The 18,748-nt window shown below is 38.9% G+C and overlaps 1 protein-coding gene across 18 annotated transcripts in view; it reads left to right on the top strand.

The window, feature by feature from the left end:
- Positions 1-18,748, top strand: part of SOX6 (SRY (sex determining region Y)-box 6) — a 384,360-nt gene that overhangs the window by 348,967 nt on the left and 16,645 nt on the right. For 14 of the 18 annotated variants that reach the window (XM_014530922.1, XM_014530923.1, XM_014530916.1 and 11 more), the window contains one exon: positions 16,861-17,094. In XM_014530922.1, coding sequence (XP_014386408.1) covers positions 16,861-17,094 — 234 coding nt within the window. The remainder of the gene's footprint in view (positions 1-16,860; positions 17,095-18,748) is intronic. The other 4 variants (XM_014530924.1, XM_014530921.1, XM_014530933.1 and 1 more) reach the window with 1 other exon arrangement.

Genomic DNA, 18,748 nt, shown 5'->3' with positions numbered 1-18,748 from the left:
CACCAGATCAAACCTGCCATGTGCCCTGATCGGAATCGAACCCTGACTTCCTGGTTCATAGGTCGATGCTCAACCACTGAGCCACGCTGGCTAGGCACAGAACAGGTACTCTGCCCTCGATCCACTTCTACCCCATACTCCTGTAGGGCTTCTGAGGTGACTAAAGTAAGTCAGCCTGGGAAATCGGCCCTGTTCCAGCCCAGCTTCTGTGGAAAACGTCTGCCCATCATGAAAATGCCAATATCACTTAGTAAGCAACTTGTAGACCTGCTCCACAGCTCTGAGCATAGGAGCTGCAAGGGAAAGGTCATCGAAACAGGCAGCTGTGCGTGTGTATTAACCACTCATCAAAATCAAATGACAAAACGATAAGCCAGGAAAACAGAAATTAAAAATATAAAAGGCAAATGCCTTCAAAATTTTATTTTTAAAGTCCAGCTGTTATTTGGCTTGAATATGACAAGACAGCATTTCTTGTTCACCGTGATATTTATAAAACTACAAATTCATTGGTGCTGGGGGTTTAGGAAACACGTTTAAGGTCTTGTTATTCTTTGAAGCAGTTGAAGGCTTCATATGTTTTGAGCAACAAAATTGGTTAGCTCTTATATGGGACATGCAAGGAGGAGAGGTCTCGATTAGCTGAGACTGTCACCATGTATTAAGAATGACAAACAGCCCTAACCAGTTTGGCTCAGTGGATAGAGCGTCGGCCTGCGAACCGAGGGGTCCCAGGTTCGGTTCCGGTCAAGGGCATGTACCTTGGTTGTGGGCACATCCCCAGTGGGGAGTGTGCAGGAGGCAGCTGATTGATGTTTCTCTCTCATCAATGTTTCTAACTCTCTATTCCTCTCCCTTCCTCTCTTTGAAAAAATCAATAAAATATATATTTAAAAAAAAGAATGACAAACAGCTGTTTAACTTTTTATAGACTTTTCATATAGCATTTTCCCTCACCTTGTTCTCCTAAGGCAAGAGTGCAATTCTTATCCCAACTCTCCTAATTTCAAGGTTGCAAAGTACAGTAGAAAGGGCTCTGGTCCAATTATTGGGATATTTGGAATTAAGCTCTTTTGCTAAATAATGGCAAACAAGGGACTAATTCCTCTGGGTTTAAGTTTTTATCTTTTATTTTTTATTATATTATTTATTTTTATTTTATTCATGCTCTTTTCACTTCCACCTTCCCTCCACTACTACCCTCAACACCCCCCCCCCTACCCCCCCCACACACATACACACCACCACCACCACCACCACCACCACCACCACCAGCACCAGTACTGTCTGCCTGCTCTCTATGAGTCTGTCTCTATTTTGCTTGGTAGTTCAGTTTGTTCATTAAATACCACATATGAGTGAAATAATATGGTACATTTTTTATCTTTTAAAAGAGGTATGTTGAGTTCCATTATCTCCACGGTCCCTTCCAAACCCAAGATGTCATTAGGGTATTCATAAAACAGAGTGTATGTTTCCTATAAGAAAGGTAGTCTTTCCACACTACTTCCACGTAGTCTCCCCCCACCCCCCCCAGAAAAATAAAAGAGAAGATCGGTACCTTCAGGAGTACATGTGCCACTTGCTGAATCAGGTTTTCAAGTCCATAGATCTTGTCTTCTTGTTGATGAGATCACTTCAGTAGCATTTCCCAAATACCTTTCACATGCGGGCACCCTCACATTTCTCTTCCTATCTTCCCCCAGCAGCATTCCTTGTGGTTTACCTTCATTTTTATAGTCTTGCCTTCCTGTTTTTGGATTTTTTTCTTTTTTCTCATACCTGGGGTTGCTAAGAGGGATACTTTCCTTTTTTCCCATTTGTTTTGTTTTGCAGAATAGTTTGGGTACAAAAACGTTCTTGTAACTCCTACTTTAATTCTCAAATTCAATTGCTGTGCCCCAGCCTCAGAGGGAGGCTGCACCTCATTTTAGTGGGAATAGTGCAGTGTGAGCACTGAAATGGATGAGCTCTGATCAGGACTGTCATTGGCCAGACTTTCGGACCCTGGGTTGGAACTGTAATGATGTTGTCTCCATGTATTAAAAACTTGCGTTGATTAGAATGGAAATGGGTATGTGAACCAAGAATAGCCACTTTTAGAACTGTTGCTCTCAGATTCTCAGATTTGCTTAGGAGGGTTTTATAGATTTGTACTGAATTTGTGAATTGGATTCCAGCCAAGATGGCCTTGAGCCTTCTGAAAGCTTCATTTGTTTTTAATGTTTTTTTGGTGAACTTCTGATTGCTTCTCAGTTTTATATTTCAGAATAACTTTGTTATTGTCAACTTAAGCTCTCTGTTTATAGACAAATAACAGAGACTGCAACTTTTCCTCTTTTTCCTTAAAAATGCACTATTTAATATGAATGTCTTCTCTTACAAATCCTGCTTACCCTTTGATCCATCCTCTGGGAACTCTTTGAAGCTTTTTTCATTCCCTTCCCCTGCCCTGGATCCTTACTCCTGGTAGAAAAGGGAGGTTGACTCCATGATACACGGCTCATTCAAGGCAGCAGAGGCATAATCTAGGGTGGGATTTAAAGGCTGCAACTATTTACACTTTGGAGTGAAAGGCTCTCTATTAGCTCAGGCCCCAGAATACACTGCTTCACACTGCAACCCTTAGATTCTCAGAATCACAGTAGAGTCATCATCAAAGTTTTAGTTCCAGCCAAGAAATCCTGTGTTATATTCCTGACCAGTGTTCATCTTATTTCTGTTCAAATGCCTCTAATCGTCCAGTGACTGAAAACTGATTACTTCCTGAGAAGATCTTTCCAGTACTAATTATTAATTCTTTGTTATTTACAGCCCAAATTTGCCTCTGCTTCCATTTAACTCCTACCCATTGCTTCTAATCTGACTTCTGGATTCCAACATAATAGAATTTATCATTTTCCCACATGATACTCCTTCAGATATTTGCTCAAGGACTGGGAGACTTAAATTCCAGTTGTTTCACCCTAAGCAAGTCTCTTTCCCTGAGCTTTCTCGTCTGTAGGTGGGGAAGCTGGGCTAGGTGATTTCCAGTTGACAGTCTTTTTTAACTATCTTATTTCATTTCCAAGTAATTGAAAACATTTACCTATAAGTCCAGTAGAATGTAGCAAGTATTAATTAAAGACCACACCATCTTTTAAATAAATGAAATTAATATAGAAATATGGCAGTGGCAAGATGTCTTTGCCCAAGAAGGTATCTAAGCACTAAAGTATATACCAGGAATAAAATATGGGGAATTGTACACATTAAAAGAAAAGACTCATGCCCTGGCAAGCAAGCTCAGTGGTTAGAGTATCGGCCTGAGAACCAAAGGGTCCCAGGTTCAATTCTAAGTCAAGGACATGTACCTGGGTTACAGGTTCCCCACCCCAGTTAGGGAGCGTGCAGGAAGCAACCAATTGATGTGCCTCTCTGACATCAATGTGTCTCTCTCTCTCCTCTCCCCACTCCTCCCTCACTTCCACTCCCTCTAAAATCAATAGAAAAAATGTCCTCCAGTGAGGATTAACAAAAACAAATAAAAATAAAAAATAAAAGACCAGGTAAGTCTGAAGAGAGCACTAACCAGAGCTGTGCTGTGGGCTTATGGGTCTGACCTTTCTTAACTGCCTAAAACCGTGTTTCCAAGCATGTCAGAGAAATGAATAGGCAAAGCAGTCTCCATGGAACCAGCAGGCTGGGGTCTGAAGCCAGGATAGGTAGCCAGGGAGGCCCAGGACACAATGAAGACTGAGTAACAGCCACGCAAGCTGGGAGATAAGCAGCGTTCCCAAAGCCCTTGGCTCTGGACTAACTCTGTTGTATGAGTATCACAAAAATGTATTTTACTGTGGATATAAACAGTTTTAGAGGATCCTGTGCACCAGTTTATATCAGCACTACATATAAAGTGCAGCTCTCTTAAACAAGCAAATAAACTTCTCTTAAAGATATATATTTGCTGTGTCTTAAAAGCTCCCAAATAACTTTTAATGTTGGTGGAAAACAATTTCCATTGAACTCTCCAAGTGATGGATAGTCCTGATGGGGCAAGTGCATGAAATGTCAAGATTCTTGTGTGACTCCATCCCCTAATACTCTATAAAGGGAACTCCATCTGCTTCTCAGAGTTGCTTACGCCAGAAAGCCTAATCAAAGACTCAGACTCTCGTTAGTGAGGAACCCAGCCCTGCCCAGTAGCTGGTTTTCATTGAACTGCCTTCTCTAAAGGAGTATCAGTGACAGTGTATATAATCAACACACACACACACACACACACACACACACACACACACACACACACGAAAACATCTAATTTCTGACTGCATATCCTCTACCCTGGAGAAGAAACACTTGTCTGTGCCATTGCTGAATCACACAGAAGTACTTCCCCATCTTGCTATAGCAATTGGGCGAGAAAAGATTAACACTATCTACCATGAAAATTAGACTCAAGACAAGAGCAGCCAACATCTGTTCCCAGTGGGACTGTAAAATTGGTCCATGCTTCCTCAGCAGTAGGTATGTTTGCTTCCCATACCAACACATTAGAATAAACCCTAGCCCCTGGAGGCCTGTCTCCATGTTTGGAGTGACTGCATAGTTTTTGAGGTATTAACCCTGTCCCAGAGTCCTCCCCTCTTGGCAGCAAGAGCCACCTCACTTCCCATCTGCAGGCTATAGAATTCAGCCCAACCTTAGGTTGGTAGGATTTAAAGAATCATGCCAATTTGGAGTGCTCTTTAATTCTCTCTGCTTAAGGTCAGGATTGGGTTTGAGAGCCACTTTCCTTCCTCCCCTTCAAGCTATGTTAACCGTGCTTCTAACTTATTCCAAAAAGTCAAGAATCCATTGGCATTTGCATTATACTATAGACTGTTGCATTTAGGAATAGACTATAACAAAACTCTAAACTAAAACTTTTAATATGGACAGAAGAATTCCATAAGAATTTCAATATATTCAACCATTTAAAATTTATACTAAATATACAAATTTCAGTTTACTGGTTTATATATATGTACATGTATGTCTATATGTGCATATACATGGTTTATATACTTTCATGACAGAGAAATCACTTAATGCAGCTTTCAATATAAGCTCACTTTTCACTGGGAAGGTTGATCCTATGTAGGATAAAATGAAAAAGGATAATGCTAGTCCATGCTGCAGAGTAGCAGAACTGTTATTGTGGGAGAAAGAAAAAACAACTGTCCACTGTCCCTTGCCTTAATTTGTTACTGTCTTATAGTAAACTAGAGGCCCAGTGCATGAATTCATGCACTAGTGGGGTCCCTTGGCCTGGTCTGTGGATCAGACTAAAACCGACTCTCTGACATTACCCAAGGGGTCCCAGATTGTGCGAGGGTGCAGGCCAGGCCGAGGGACCCCACTGGTGCACAATCGGGGCCGGGGAGAGACACGGGAAGTTGGCCAGCTGGGGAGGGACCATGGGAGGGCTCCAGGGTATGTCCCGCCCATCTCACTCAGTTCTGATCATCCCGAACATCTGCCCTCTGGTGGTCAGTGCACGTCATAGCAAGCGGTTGAGCAGCTTTAGCATATTAGGCTTTTATTATATAGGATAACCCTAATCATTTGTTATTCCAATAAATCCTTCAGAAAAAGCTGATCCATAAATGTATAAGCTAATGGTCCTTTATTATTGTTGTTGTTCAGACTGAGAAGTTTAGTCTGGTTACAGTTCTCACATGTGGGAAGTGAGGAGATATGAGGTGGTCTCTCTTGGTTGGGTCTTATGCATATTTAATACATTTTAGTTCTACTTTTAAAAAAAATATTTCAAACCCTACAAATAATAGCTTTCAAATACCTTCACCAGATTCTCAGGGCAAAAACATTTTGGTGGACCATAAAATTGAGTTGGTTTCCCAAAATCCTTGAGCCATCTCCTTTTAATATTGTCTATTTCTGTATTCCCAACCGAATAAAAGATTACTTTATACTGCACCTATGATCTACATCTCTCATTGTAATAAAAGGCAGATTCCCTAGAATAAATGAAATGAAATTAAGAAAAGAGACCAACTACATTAATTTTGATAATAGTTTTTAAAGCTAGAAGGCTAGTCAGCCAGCAGAGACAATGAGGCCAAGGCAGTTGATGAGATAAGTATGGAAACAAGACAATGGATTTAGTGGTATCTTTGTTAACCAACACTGAGATCTGCTTCATCTTGGTTTGTGCTTCTTAATTTCATGTAGAGTCTCGGGTAGTGAACTGAGTTGGATAAAGCCAGAAGCTGCTGAGCCACATGAATTATTTAGTCCCCCAGCTTTTCACCAGCCTCTGTCTTCTCCCAGGGAATCGACTTGAATCTGAGCCTGGTTCTCTGAAAACTTAGGAAGCCAGACCTATTATTGTCTTATTTCATCCACAGTAGTCTCTGGTTCAGATGTAAACGCTGCCTTTTCGCCTGGTTCAACAGCTTGTAAGCCTTCCTCCTGTGCATACAAATACCAAATAGATAGTAAGTGGAGTATTTGATGTTTTCTGTTTCTTTCGGGCCATTAAAATAAGAATCACATAAGTTATCCCAGTTGCCCTTGGATCCTATAGTTGAAACAAGGTAAAGGGCTCTGTGTAAAACAAATACAACTTGAGAATCTTTAAAAAAAAAAAAGTAAACAACAGGAACCAAAACTGAAAGCAAGAGACTCTTGAAAACACTGACTGGTATATCACTGGTTAGAATTTCCTTCATTTTGCAAAGCCACGAGCCACATGCATCAGCTCACCACAAAGTCATTAAGCCTTTTTAAGCTCAGATGAAAAACATTAACAAATACCACAAAAGGCTTTAGTATGGCCCCTTTGTTCATTCACATATGGCACTTTATAACTCCTGCGCCACTCCGGTCGTGTGTTTGTTTAAGCTGCCTCCATCAGGCTGGTCCTGAAAGAACAAAAGACATCTTGAGCAATCCTAAGCAGGAAATGGGCTAATCTAAACATGGTTTGTGACACTTTAAGTAGAATAGAAAGGGGAGGGATTGATTAGTCATTAATGTCCAATTGGCTCCATATGGATGTTGCAATAATAAAGCCCTTTTTTTTCAGAGCAGTAGCAGAGTTATTGAATTAGAGGTTTATGTTTCCTTAGAGCTGACCTTAGGGAATTCCCTTTTGGTTCTTCTTGTTGATCTTTTAAGAGAATGGAGTTTCCAATAGGAAAAAATAGAAGCCTTATTCACAATAACACTTGCTCCTAGTCCTGCAACCAAGGAATGCATTAATTTAGCATCGTGTCAGTCCCTGCTATAATTTCAATCCTGAGTGCTTTTCTTTGCATGCTCTTGCATCTCTGGTGGGACAGTATTTCAGTGACCGATTAGATAGTGGCATGAACTTCATAACTGGTAATGGGCTCCTCTAATGTGCTTAGCTGTGCAGGGAAATGGCATCCTTACAGGGGGAAAGTAATGTTCCAGCCAAGGAACCATGGGCTTTAAAACTCAGACTTATTTCAGATCCCTGAATGGGGGCTGGGGTAGCTTTGGGGTAGGAGAAATGCACCATATGGGGAGTGAGAGACGAGGTTCTGGGTCTGGCCTGCTGCTTAGTAACAGTAATCAGCAACTGGTTATTTCAGGGGAAGGTAACATAACTCTCTGAACCTTGGTTTCTTCATTTATAAAATGGGACAAATATATCTACCCTCCCACCCATTTCAAAGAATTATAAAGAGGATTAAAGAAATGTATTTACTGAAAGCACTTTGTAAATATTATTATATGTGAAAAATTGGCAAAACTGAAGCTGTCCTACTTTGGGCACATCATGAGAAGGTAGGGTTCTTTGGAAAACACAGCAGTGCTCAAGAGAATAGAAGGCAGCTGGAGAAAAGGAAGACCAAATATGAGAGGGATTAACTCCATAAAAGAAGCCATAGGAATGCGTCCATGGGAGCTGAGCAGGGCTGTTGAGGACAGAATATTGTGGACATCACTCTTTATAAGGGATACCAGGAGTCAGAGCCGACTTAACAGCATGTAACACAACATACCTAGTGTTTCTATCCTATAAATTGATTTTTGACCTAGTGTAGTCAAAAAGGTAAACTGCTCTTTAAAGAATTACTTTGGTACTCTAATTAGTGACATGTCTGTTTCCAAAGTGTTCTCTCTTTCTTTCCTCTTTTCTTTCTTTCCTTTCCTTCCCTTTTTTTTCCTTCCTTCCTTCCTCTCTCTCTCTCTCTCTCTCTCTCTCTCTCTCTTTCTTTCTTTTTTCATCTATCTATTATCTACCTACCTACCTACCTACCTACCTATCTACCTACCTATCTCTCTAGTTTATTCAGTGAATTTCTTGGTATAGATAAGTTCAATACTTGAGGTAAGTAGGATATTTGTTTGTAGTGGAATTAAAGAACCTTAAGATAAAAACAGGGAAATGATAATTAGCCTATGGCTTTCCCCCACATTGGACAAATGAAGAATTTACACCTTAATCAAAGTACCATAAGTAATGCATCTTTTGTTTTTGCTCCACTAGTGTCTATTCTTTCACCAATCTTCAGCTCAGAAAAACTGCACCTTCCATATTTTGCATTCACCTTCTTTAAATGATGACACTTGCTAACCTATCTAGCTAATCCTATATAATAATAGGGTAATATGCAAATTGACCCTAAAGGCCTCTCCTGCCTCCTCGGCAGCGCTAAGGATGTCCAACTGTGGCTTAGGCCTGGGGCCTTAGCCGGCAGATGGACATTCCCGAGGGGTCCCAGACTGTGAGAGGGGCCCAGGCTGGGGGGAGGAAACCCCCCCCCCCCCCCCTCAGCCCAGTGCACCACTAGTCTTTTATAAAAAGCATAAAGAACAAACCATACTCTTCAACCCTGGCATCCCTTCTTCTCTGAAGATGAACACTTCATTTCCCTAATGATTAAGGTTCTGGCTCAAACATGAAATATATTTTTCTGTCAAGTAAATTACTAGGATAGCCAAATTGGTTACTTTGTTTTGGTTTGTTTTTTTTTTTTTACAAGAAGAAATCAAATTTGAATTCTAAGCAGCCATCTTATAATGAAAGTAAGCTCACATTCTGGCAGGAAGCAGGAATGCAAAGTTTGCAGAACTTCCATAATTATAGACAGATAGCTGTCAGCCATGTCTACAACATACTGAATTAGGCCTCCATAATATTAAGATAGATTTGGTAGGATAAACATGGTGAAACAATCTGATGTGTGTAATATTAATACCCTTGTTAACTAACTGTTTGTGTCCCTTTCTGAAATTCCTTCATCTTCAACATTTTTGTTTCTGATGCACTCCCTATCATTATCTATTAACCCAAATAAGGGCCTACCAAATCTATCTAACTCTTTCCAAAATCCCACAGGAGAAAATCAACTATTCTGTTGATAGACTGAAGTAGTCTAAAATACTGTGATTGTCAAGTAACCCAGTGATATATATTCATGTCTCTTTTCATTAATAAGCTTCTTTTCCCTTTTTAATGGTTCTTTTTATAAAAAGAGACCATCTTTTTGAGTTCACAGTGGCCTGAATATACCATACACTCAGGTCAACAGAAAAGAGAATCTTTCCAAAAAGATCACTTTTGTTTGGTTGGTTTTCTGTTTTATTTTCATTCTATCTTTATTTTTAAACTAAGAATTAAAACAGTTTTATTTTGAATAGTATCCCATTATATGTATATAACACAATTTATTTATTCTCCAATTATTTTCCATCTTTGGTTATTATGAATAAAACTACAATGATATTCTTATATAAATTTATTCCTTAAAAACTGTTTTCATTTGTTTTGGGTGAGTACCTCAGAGTAGAATTGCTGGATGTATTTTTCTTTATAATAAACTGCCAAACTGTTTTCCAAAATGGTTATGCCAATTCACACCAATACATTAGAGTCCCAGTTGCTCTATCTATCTGCCAATATTTAATGTAGTAAGCCATGTTAGCGGGTGGGAAGTGGTATATCATTGTTGTTTAAAGTTACATTTTCCTGATTACTAATAATATGGATTTCCATTTCAAGTACTCATTGGTCATAACTGTATTTTCTTTTGTGAAGTGTTTATTCCAGACTTCTACACATTTTTAAATTAGATTATTTTGTTTGTTTGTGTGAAGATCTTTACAACAAAAGAAACCATCAACAAAACAACAAGAAAGTCCGCTGCATGGGAGAACATATTTGCCAATGTTATATATTCTTTTTAAATTTTATTTTTATTGATTTCAGAGAGGAAGGGAGAGGGAGAGAGATAGAAACATCAATGATGAAAGAGAATCATGATTGGCTGCTTCCTACACACCCCACACTGGGGATGGAGCCCAAAACCCGGCATGTGCCTGACTATGTAATCGAACCGTGACCTACTGGTTCATAGGTCAATGCTCAATTACTGAGCCATGCCGGCCGGGCTTGTATATTCTTGATACAAGGTCTTGTTAGATATGAGCATTGTGAATATCTTTTCCCAGTATGTGCTTTGACATTGGTTTCCTTAACAATGACTTTTGATGAGCAGTCTTAATTTTAATACAATTCAATTTGTCATTTTTCTTGTATATTTCATTATTTATATGCCATATCAAAGAATATTTGCTATTCCAAGCTCACTAAAATATCCTCCTATTTATTCATTGAGGATTGTTACAGTTGTTGCTTTGGTTTTGTTATGATTCATCTTGAATTGATGATTGAGTGTAGTATGTGATAAGAGAGCAAGGTTTACTTTTTCCACATGTTTATCCATTTTTGTTATAGTTCTGCAGGTAATTAATTCTCTTAGCTTTTATTTTTTTGAAAATGTATTTCACATTCATTTTTGAAACATGTTCACTGGATAAAATTCTGAATTGAGCTTTTTTTTTTCTTCTTTCAGCATTCTAAAGATGTTCAATAGTCTTCTAGTTTTCATGGTTTCTAATCACCTATTATTTGTATTTTTGTTACCTTGTATGAACTTTTCCCTTTGTCTTTGGTTTTCAGCAGTTTGACTAATGTTTAGGTATGGTTTTCTTTGTATCTATACTGACTGCTTATCTGAATGTCTTGAACCTATAAATTGATGTTTTTCACCCACTTCAGGTAATTTTTGGGCAGTGTTTTTTTCAAATACTTTCAGTTATGATTCTTCCTCCTCTCTTTTTCTGGAACTCTAGTTACACATATTTTAGAACACTTAATACTGTTCTACATATTGTTGAGTCTCTTTTTACTTTTTCAGCTTTTTTCCTTAATGTTTTTGAGACTATTCATAATTTCTTTTGGTGTATTTTCAAGTCCACGGACTCTTTATCTGAACTCCAAACCTCTGTGAAGGCTATTCAGTGAATTTTCATCTCAAATATACTTTTCACTTCTAGAATTTCCATTTTTTATTTTATTTCTATGTTGAGCTCTCCCCCTTCTATACTTTCATTATGACAATCTTTTCCTTTAAGTCCTTGAACATATTTATGATGGATACTTTAAAGTGCTTGTCTACTCAGTACACTGTCGGAGTCATCTCAGCTACTCTTTCTGTTGACATTTTTTGTTTGTTTGTTTCTGGGTCACATTTTCCAGGTTGTTTGAACAACTAGTAATTTTTATTATGTGGAAACTCTGGTTTTCATTGTCCTCCTTTATTAAGAATGTTAATTTTTGTGTTAGAAGGCAGTTAAATTACTTGCTGATCCTGTTGAAATTGTGGAATAGCTAGAATGAAAATAGAAAGTCAGTCTTAATTGGATAAATGTGTCAGAAGATTCTGTGAAGTCTAGGCAGACTACAGAGTGTCTTCATGGAAAAGCTATGAAAAAAAAAAAAAAAGGATTTCAGTGAAATTCTTTTCTTTCTAGGATTGAATCCTCTCCAGTTTCTTTTTAATTTTGGTAAATCTCCAATGACTTCGAATGGTTGCTCTTTCATATTTTTTTTCCAGAGTTTGTAATTAATATCTGCTTGAGGGTTAGTCTGACATAAGCTATTCTGCCATTACCAGAACTAGATCCCAGAAGAGAATCTTTTGTGCCAACATTTTGCATAGATCACATTCTGTCTGACAAAGTGTAAGTTGTAATGGGCTTGTGTGGTATTTATTCTCCTTATTTTTCTCTATTCCTTATTTTACTAGTGATCATTGAGACCATTCAGTGGTAATTGCTCATTATGTTTTCATTTTGATCTCTTCTAGAATATATTTGTTCATGCCTGCTTAATTACCTTAAACAATTCTTGGCTTGGCATTCAAGGATATTTAGCAATCTGGCCCCTGCTTACTTTCCTAATTTCATTTCTTAATATTCTTCTATTTTCTCTATAAGCCCAAGCCATAGCCAGCTTCTTTTTATTCCCCATAACCTACTATGCTTTCACTATAATTCTGTGCCTTCATTCATGCTGATTCTCCAGCCAGGAGTGCTTTTACACCCATACCTGTTGGTAAAATCTTACTCTTCCTTTAAGATGCTTTCAAGCACCAATTCCTCTTTGAAGCTTCCTGATATACATCTCTGTCCATTCCAATATCATTCATAGAGTCACTTATCTGCTGTCACAGTATATTAAAATTACCTTCGTTAGTACTTATACTGTTTTGTAATTTTTTTCTTTATGTGTCTGTTTTCCTCATGGGACCAAATTTTTTAAAAGCAAGGCACATGTGTTGTTGTTCTTTGAATACCTGATCACAATGCTGGGTACACCTAAAAATGTGTCAGAAGTGTTTGCTGAATTAATGCATGCATAAATGATTACCAGGCACATTATAGAACTAGCTAAAGCTCCTCCTTAGTGAGAACTTTATGTATACAAAAGCACACACCAAACACTTACTCATTCACTCACATAACTCTTGGAATTTACCCAGGAAAGGGGCCTCTCTAGAATTAGTTTAGGACCATTGCCATAGGCTATGGTGGTTAAACTGGCCCTCTTTCCAACCCACCTGGAAAAACTCAACTTTCTGTCTTCTCTTTAAATCATTTAAATCTCAGATTCCTAAGGAAGTCTTTTCCTTTATAATTTCTATTTTCTCCCCATACACAATCTTTCTTTATCTAACTGAAAGTTTGCCTTTACACAAACTGTGATATGGGAGATGAAGGGTGAATTAATCAATCCAAGCCCCTCGGTGAAGTTGGAGCGAGCAGGAATGCTGGGAGTACAGGGGACCAGTGTGCCTAAGGTGGTTCTGTTGACCTCTGGCCTTTCAGCAACTGTCATTTAGGAATGCTTTTGTTGATAATTAAAGACTCTTGGATCAGCTGGAAAGCAGTAGTCCAGGTACATAGCTGTGGTTCTAAGCTTCTTCCAAATGTTTTCCTTGAGAAGACACAACATGAATAAATGATCCTCTGCTAGAAAAAGTAAAAGAAGCTGCCTTATAGATTGTGAGACATTCCCTAGGACAATTCCGGATTCTGACACAGAGCATTGGCTATTTCAGGATAAAGTGGCTTTAAAAAAAAACACCCAAAAAACACCTTGATGTTATTTTCAAAAATGAATGAAGCAATATGAAGTCACACTTGATATGTAGATTTAAAGTTAATTAGAACAGAACATGGATTTTAGGCTTTAAATATTCAGACTAATAGCATACCTTTTGAAAACAATCTTTTAGTGTTCTATAGAATTTTCGTTATGTGTTTAACAGGGCTTTCATAGAATCCATTTTTAAATTTCTGAATTTAATATGTATTTCTATTGTTGCAACAATTATTCTCTAACCATTCTGTTTCATAAAGCAAAGTTTGGGGAAATTAAAGGACACTTTCTAAATATTCTTTTGATTTTGAGGCCTCTTAATACTTTCCTAAAATTCTGATTCTGATCAGATGTTCAGTTTAAAAATGATTTCCCAGGGTAAGTCTCTTCTTCTTTACAAATCTTGGTTCATAGACACAACATTCCTAGTTTTCCTTAGGGTGCCCCATTCCTTTTTTCAGTTTACTCCCCTTGGAAGAGAGGAGACAAGAAAAAAGAGAAGTGTGCATGACAGAGCATTTTCTATTTTATCTTTCCTAATTTGTATTTTATACTCTGTACCATGCTTGGATTTCTTAATTTCCTAGAGCAGTCCTGTGACTCATAGAAATCTGCTGTGTAATTAATCCAGTGTCAGTGTCATGAGACAAAATGTACTATGGGAGAAAGAGGCAAGGTCAGTGGATGGCAGTTGATGGGGTAAAACCTGAACCCTCTTCCTTGGAAAAAGGTAAAGGTTAGTAAGATAAAAGAGAGTGGAAAGGATATGCTACGAGTGTGGAATGGACTGAGACGGGGAGAGATGGGGCATATGTGTGATGTGTCTGGGAGAATCAATTGATCTGGAATAGAAGATCTACTGAAACAGAATCTAAAAATCCACCATGGTCCCTGTTAGGTTGTAGGAGATTAAAACATCCTATTCACAATGAAAATACATCTTTTAAATGAATAAAAGCTGGCTATTTTAGGTTTGTTGGAGGTGGAGAGAAAGCTATGACAATAAGAGCAAATCTCCAATGTCAATCACCTGTGGCATAGTAACTAACTTAGAATAATATTGAAATGTCTTTGCATATGGCATTCTCCACAAGCCCGTCTTCTTTTATGTGTATGCATGCAAGTATATAAATTGCTGCATCCATGTCAGTTGTAAAGTAATGGCACGGAGGGCATCATAAATTACTGGAGTGATCCTCAGGAGAAGACACTGTCGTGTCTGAATGAGTGTTTCACTGCCAGAGTAATGTATGCCTTCATCTGGCCCAGCAGTCAGCATATTGCCCCGTGTTGATGGATATTGTCAGCTGGAAGCTACACTACATTTCACTGCACAATAAACATGGCTGTCAAACCCATATAAAGTGAAATCAATTTATCCTGTATGGTCAGTGCATTTTAAATGAAATTAATGTACTGTGGGTATGGTGGCAAAAAGGTAGCATATTAGTTATGCATCTTGGGATCTGAGTCTTTTCATGTAAGGGATCATTCTGTCTAGTAGGCCTAAAAGAAGGCCTGTTTATAAAATGGTTTTGTTTGCAGGGTCCTCAGAAAGTGGCCCCTCTGCCCGCCTTCATGTTTGGAAAAGAATTAACACTATCATCCAGTTTGGCCCTTTTATCCTGTCTTTTGTTTGCAACAAACGATGGCCATATTTGCCAAATAATAGTGTACTTTATTGTTCTGATTTATTCCTATATCCGACACAAACGAATTTCTGCACAATCAAGGTATCTGGAAATGGAGGAGATGGGCCAGGGATTGATTGAGTCCTGTTGTTCCTGTATAATCAGTCCACTGAGCTGAAAGGATTTACTTTGTCCAGAAAGTAAAAATGTTGGTTTTAATGTATATTTTGCTTCTAAGCTTTGGGGAGTAGGTTTTCTGCTTTATACAGTAGAAGTGCTGGCTTGCCGTCTGTCTGTCCAACACTACATTTAACTAGAGAAGCTCTCAATCTACAGGGAGATGTTTCGTCATTGACACATTGTGAAACATGCATCAGTGTGTCATGCTGGTGCATGGAAGCAAGCGGGAGCTATGTTCACTCATTCCATTGATTTATTCAGTCATTCACTAATTTACCACACGTTACTAATTGAAACTCTACATGCTAGGTGCTTTACTGGGACCCAGGCCGGTTCCTGCCATATCCTCAAGGAGCTTTCAATCTAGGGTGTTACTAGACTCACCTTTTCGGAAACTATAACTAATGTCAGGAATTTAGACACAGTTTTGTAGGGGATGTTAAAGAACTACCCTTAAACAGCAGGAAGATATATCAGGACCCTTGGAATGCATGCCTTTAGTCTACTACTTTTGCATGTGAGTTGAAGACTAAACAATCTTTTACATTAAATGAAGATATACTATGTGGGAAATCCTGGGATACAAGAGGGAGTAAACATAAACACCAGCTTTAGGGGTCTCATATTCCTGGGGATGGAGTAGAAAAATTAGAGAGAGATAGTCACACAGACAGTAATAACTTTGAAGCATATAGCATAGAGGCCACAAAATGAATGCAGCCTGGAGGCATCATTACAGATGCTGTTCCTGTCCCTTCCCATCTGTCTTAGCTCACATGCTAATTCTTACTCATCCTCCAGGACTCAGCTTAGATAGGACCTCTCCTAGGGTACTAGCTGGCTGTCCTGTCCGGTGCCCTCTCGGAACCCTGTTTACTTCAGTGTTATAAGCACTTACCTTATACGCCGTGACGATTGTCTCTTGGGGTCTGTCGCCCCACGGAACTGTGAGCTACTTAAAAGCAGGGGCTATTTTATTCACCTTTGTATCCCTAGCACCTGGCCTAAAACCTAACTCACAGTAATGGCTCAATTAATATTTTTATTGACTTAATTAATTCATGAAACACACCACATTTGAACAGGCCTTGAGGGAAGAATGGGACTTAGTGTGAAGAGTGGGAGAAGGGGCTTCTTTCCAGGCACTGAGAAGACCACTGGCCAAGGCCCAATTTTGTGAAAGAGATTCTACTGGAGGGAAAGAGACAGTTTGAAGTGGCTTCAATTTCTGGCAAATGAGGCTAAAATGATAGGTAAGGGTCTGCTTTCAAAGAGAGGAATGTCATCAGGAAAGTTTAGCATAAAATAATGCCCGTCATTACTTCATCATCACTTGCAACTGATTGTTTTAAAAAATGTACTAGGCGTATAAAAACATGCACCATTCATGCTGCCCAGTGTGTCTCTGAGGCCTATGTCAGAAGGGCCTGTGAATTGTCATTTGAAACTGTCTTCTGCGTCCGAGAGGTCCCTTAAAAGGAAGAGAAGGGCCTAGGGAAGGCAGCTGAACCAGGCAGCAAGCTGTGTTACATGATCCAGATAATAATGCTTTGCACCCGTCTTGTTCTTCCTGCCCTGACATTACAGGAAGTAAAGCAATGAATGGCTCTGCAGCTAAACTACAGCAGTATTATTGTTGGCCAACAGGAGGTGCCACTGTGGCTGAAGCACGAGTCTACAGGGATGCCCGTGGCCGGGCCAGCAGCGAGCCACACATCAAGCGACCAATGAATGCATTCATGGTTTGGGCGAAGGACGAGAGGAGGAAAATTCTTCAGGCCTTCCCCGACATGCATAACTCCAACATTAGCAAAATTTTAGGTGAGTGCAGCCGCTGAGGCTGACCTTCTACCCCATGAGTGTCCCAAGAATGGAAAGCAGGGGCACCATTTGATACCTAAGGGAGACTGGTTTGCAGAAGTTAGATATAGCCCAGCAAGCTACCATGAGAGACTTTGTCACCACCTCTGCGTCCCCTGCCCCAGAAAGTGGCATTTAGCTTTGGGAGTTCTGACATCCACAGGGTGCCAGGGCAGGACTGACTAAAAACGTCTTTTAGAGACAAAACTATTTCTAGGATGTGTTAATACTATGAATTTGGCAACTCTGAGTGGTCACTGCTACACAGCAGTCATGGAGACAAGCTTTATCTCCTCTTCTTACTCAGTCTTCTTAAATTCCTAAGTGGCTATGAAACTTAGAAACACGTTTAGAGCCTACAGTTTTAGGCTGTTGTATTCTTGTTCACATGTCCCTCTGAAAGAACTCATCACAGATGTGGGGGTGAGCCCCCACATTGTGTGAAGTTCATGGAGTGCAGAACAGTGCCTCTAATGATAACTTTAGAAGCTGTAAAATAAAACTACATTTACTTTAATACGATGTGACTAGTTCAAATTTCATAGCAGCGAGCTGAACACATTAGACCACAGGGCAGAGGCCCATTTTGCGGTGAATTGCCGGAGTGATCCTCCCGTTTCTCAGGATTAAACTCAAGCCTTGTTCTATTAGTGTAAAGCTTGCCTCGTGCGGATTATACAGTTTGGAATTATTGTGCTCAACATATTGAACATATTTTATTCAACACGCAGCATTACAGTCAACATGTTTCCTCTTTAAAAAGAAAAAACACAGAAGGCACTGTTCTATTTAAGCTGTCAGGATGTGACAAAATCTCAAAGGGAGCCGGCAATGAAGCCGAAAAACATTAGAGACTTAAACTGTGGTTTTCATTTTTTAAATGTTTTGTTCAAAAGCAATAAATATTTAACCTGAGTGAATATCAGTGATCTGGACACACACAAATACACATGTTTTGTCACTGTATAAATAATTTAACTTGATTCTGAGACATTTTGAGGCAGTGACCTCTAAGAAAATTCAAAACATACATGAGATCAAATAGTGGTGAAATGTTAAAATACAAATTTCCCCCCTTTTTTTTCCATTTTTCCATTGGAATTTCGCAATGGATAGTAAATGTCGTTACAATTAAATTTATTTTTAGAGTTTCAGAGATATGCATAGAGGTATTATTCCTTCTAATTTAAATACCTTTCAAACCAAAATGCTCCCAGTGCATACATTAAGTTTGTTCTAATTAATAGACATTCTAAAGAAAACCAAGGTTTCCTCTGTACTTAAAGTTTGATATTTAACTTTGAAAATTTTTTTTCTTTCTTTTGGCCATTTTAGCAGCAGTATGAGTAAGCTCCCAGATGGGCACAGAACTTCTCTGTTTCCATTTTGGCAGCTGTGGGGAATCTATATTATTGGTGTGCATTCTCTGAAAAAATTATTAAGAATATAGTAAGTGTATTCATTAAAATGTAAACTTTTAAGCACAAGAGCACCAAGCATCCTCTGTTAGCTGGGTTCGAAGCTGCTAGAAGTCAGGGGGACACTGAGGAGCTACCTGCACGGACTTTCCAACATTCACAACAAGCAGGAAGGAGCAGGGATGGATGGGCTATTA

This window comes from Myotis brandtii, unplaced genomic scaffold, assembly GCF_000412655.1.
Source record: "Myotis brandtii unplaced genomic scaffold, ASM41265v1 scaffold782, whole genome shotgun sequence".
Taxonomy (NCBI): domain Eukaryota; kingdom Metazoa; phylum Chordata; class Mammalia; order Chiroptera; family Vespertilionidae; genus Myotis; species Myotis brandtii.
This window is presented reverse-complemented; position numbering and strand designations above follow the sequence as displayed.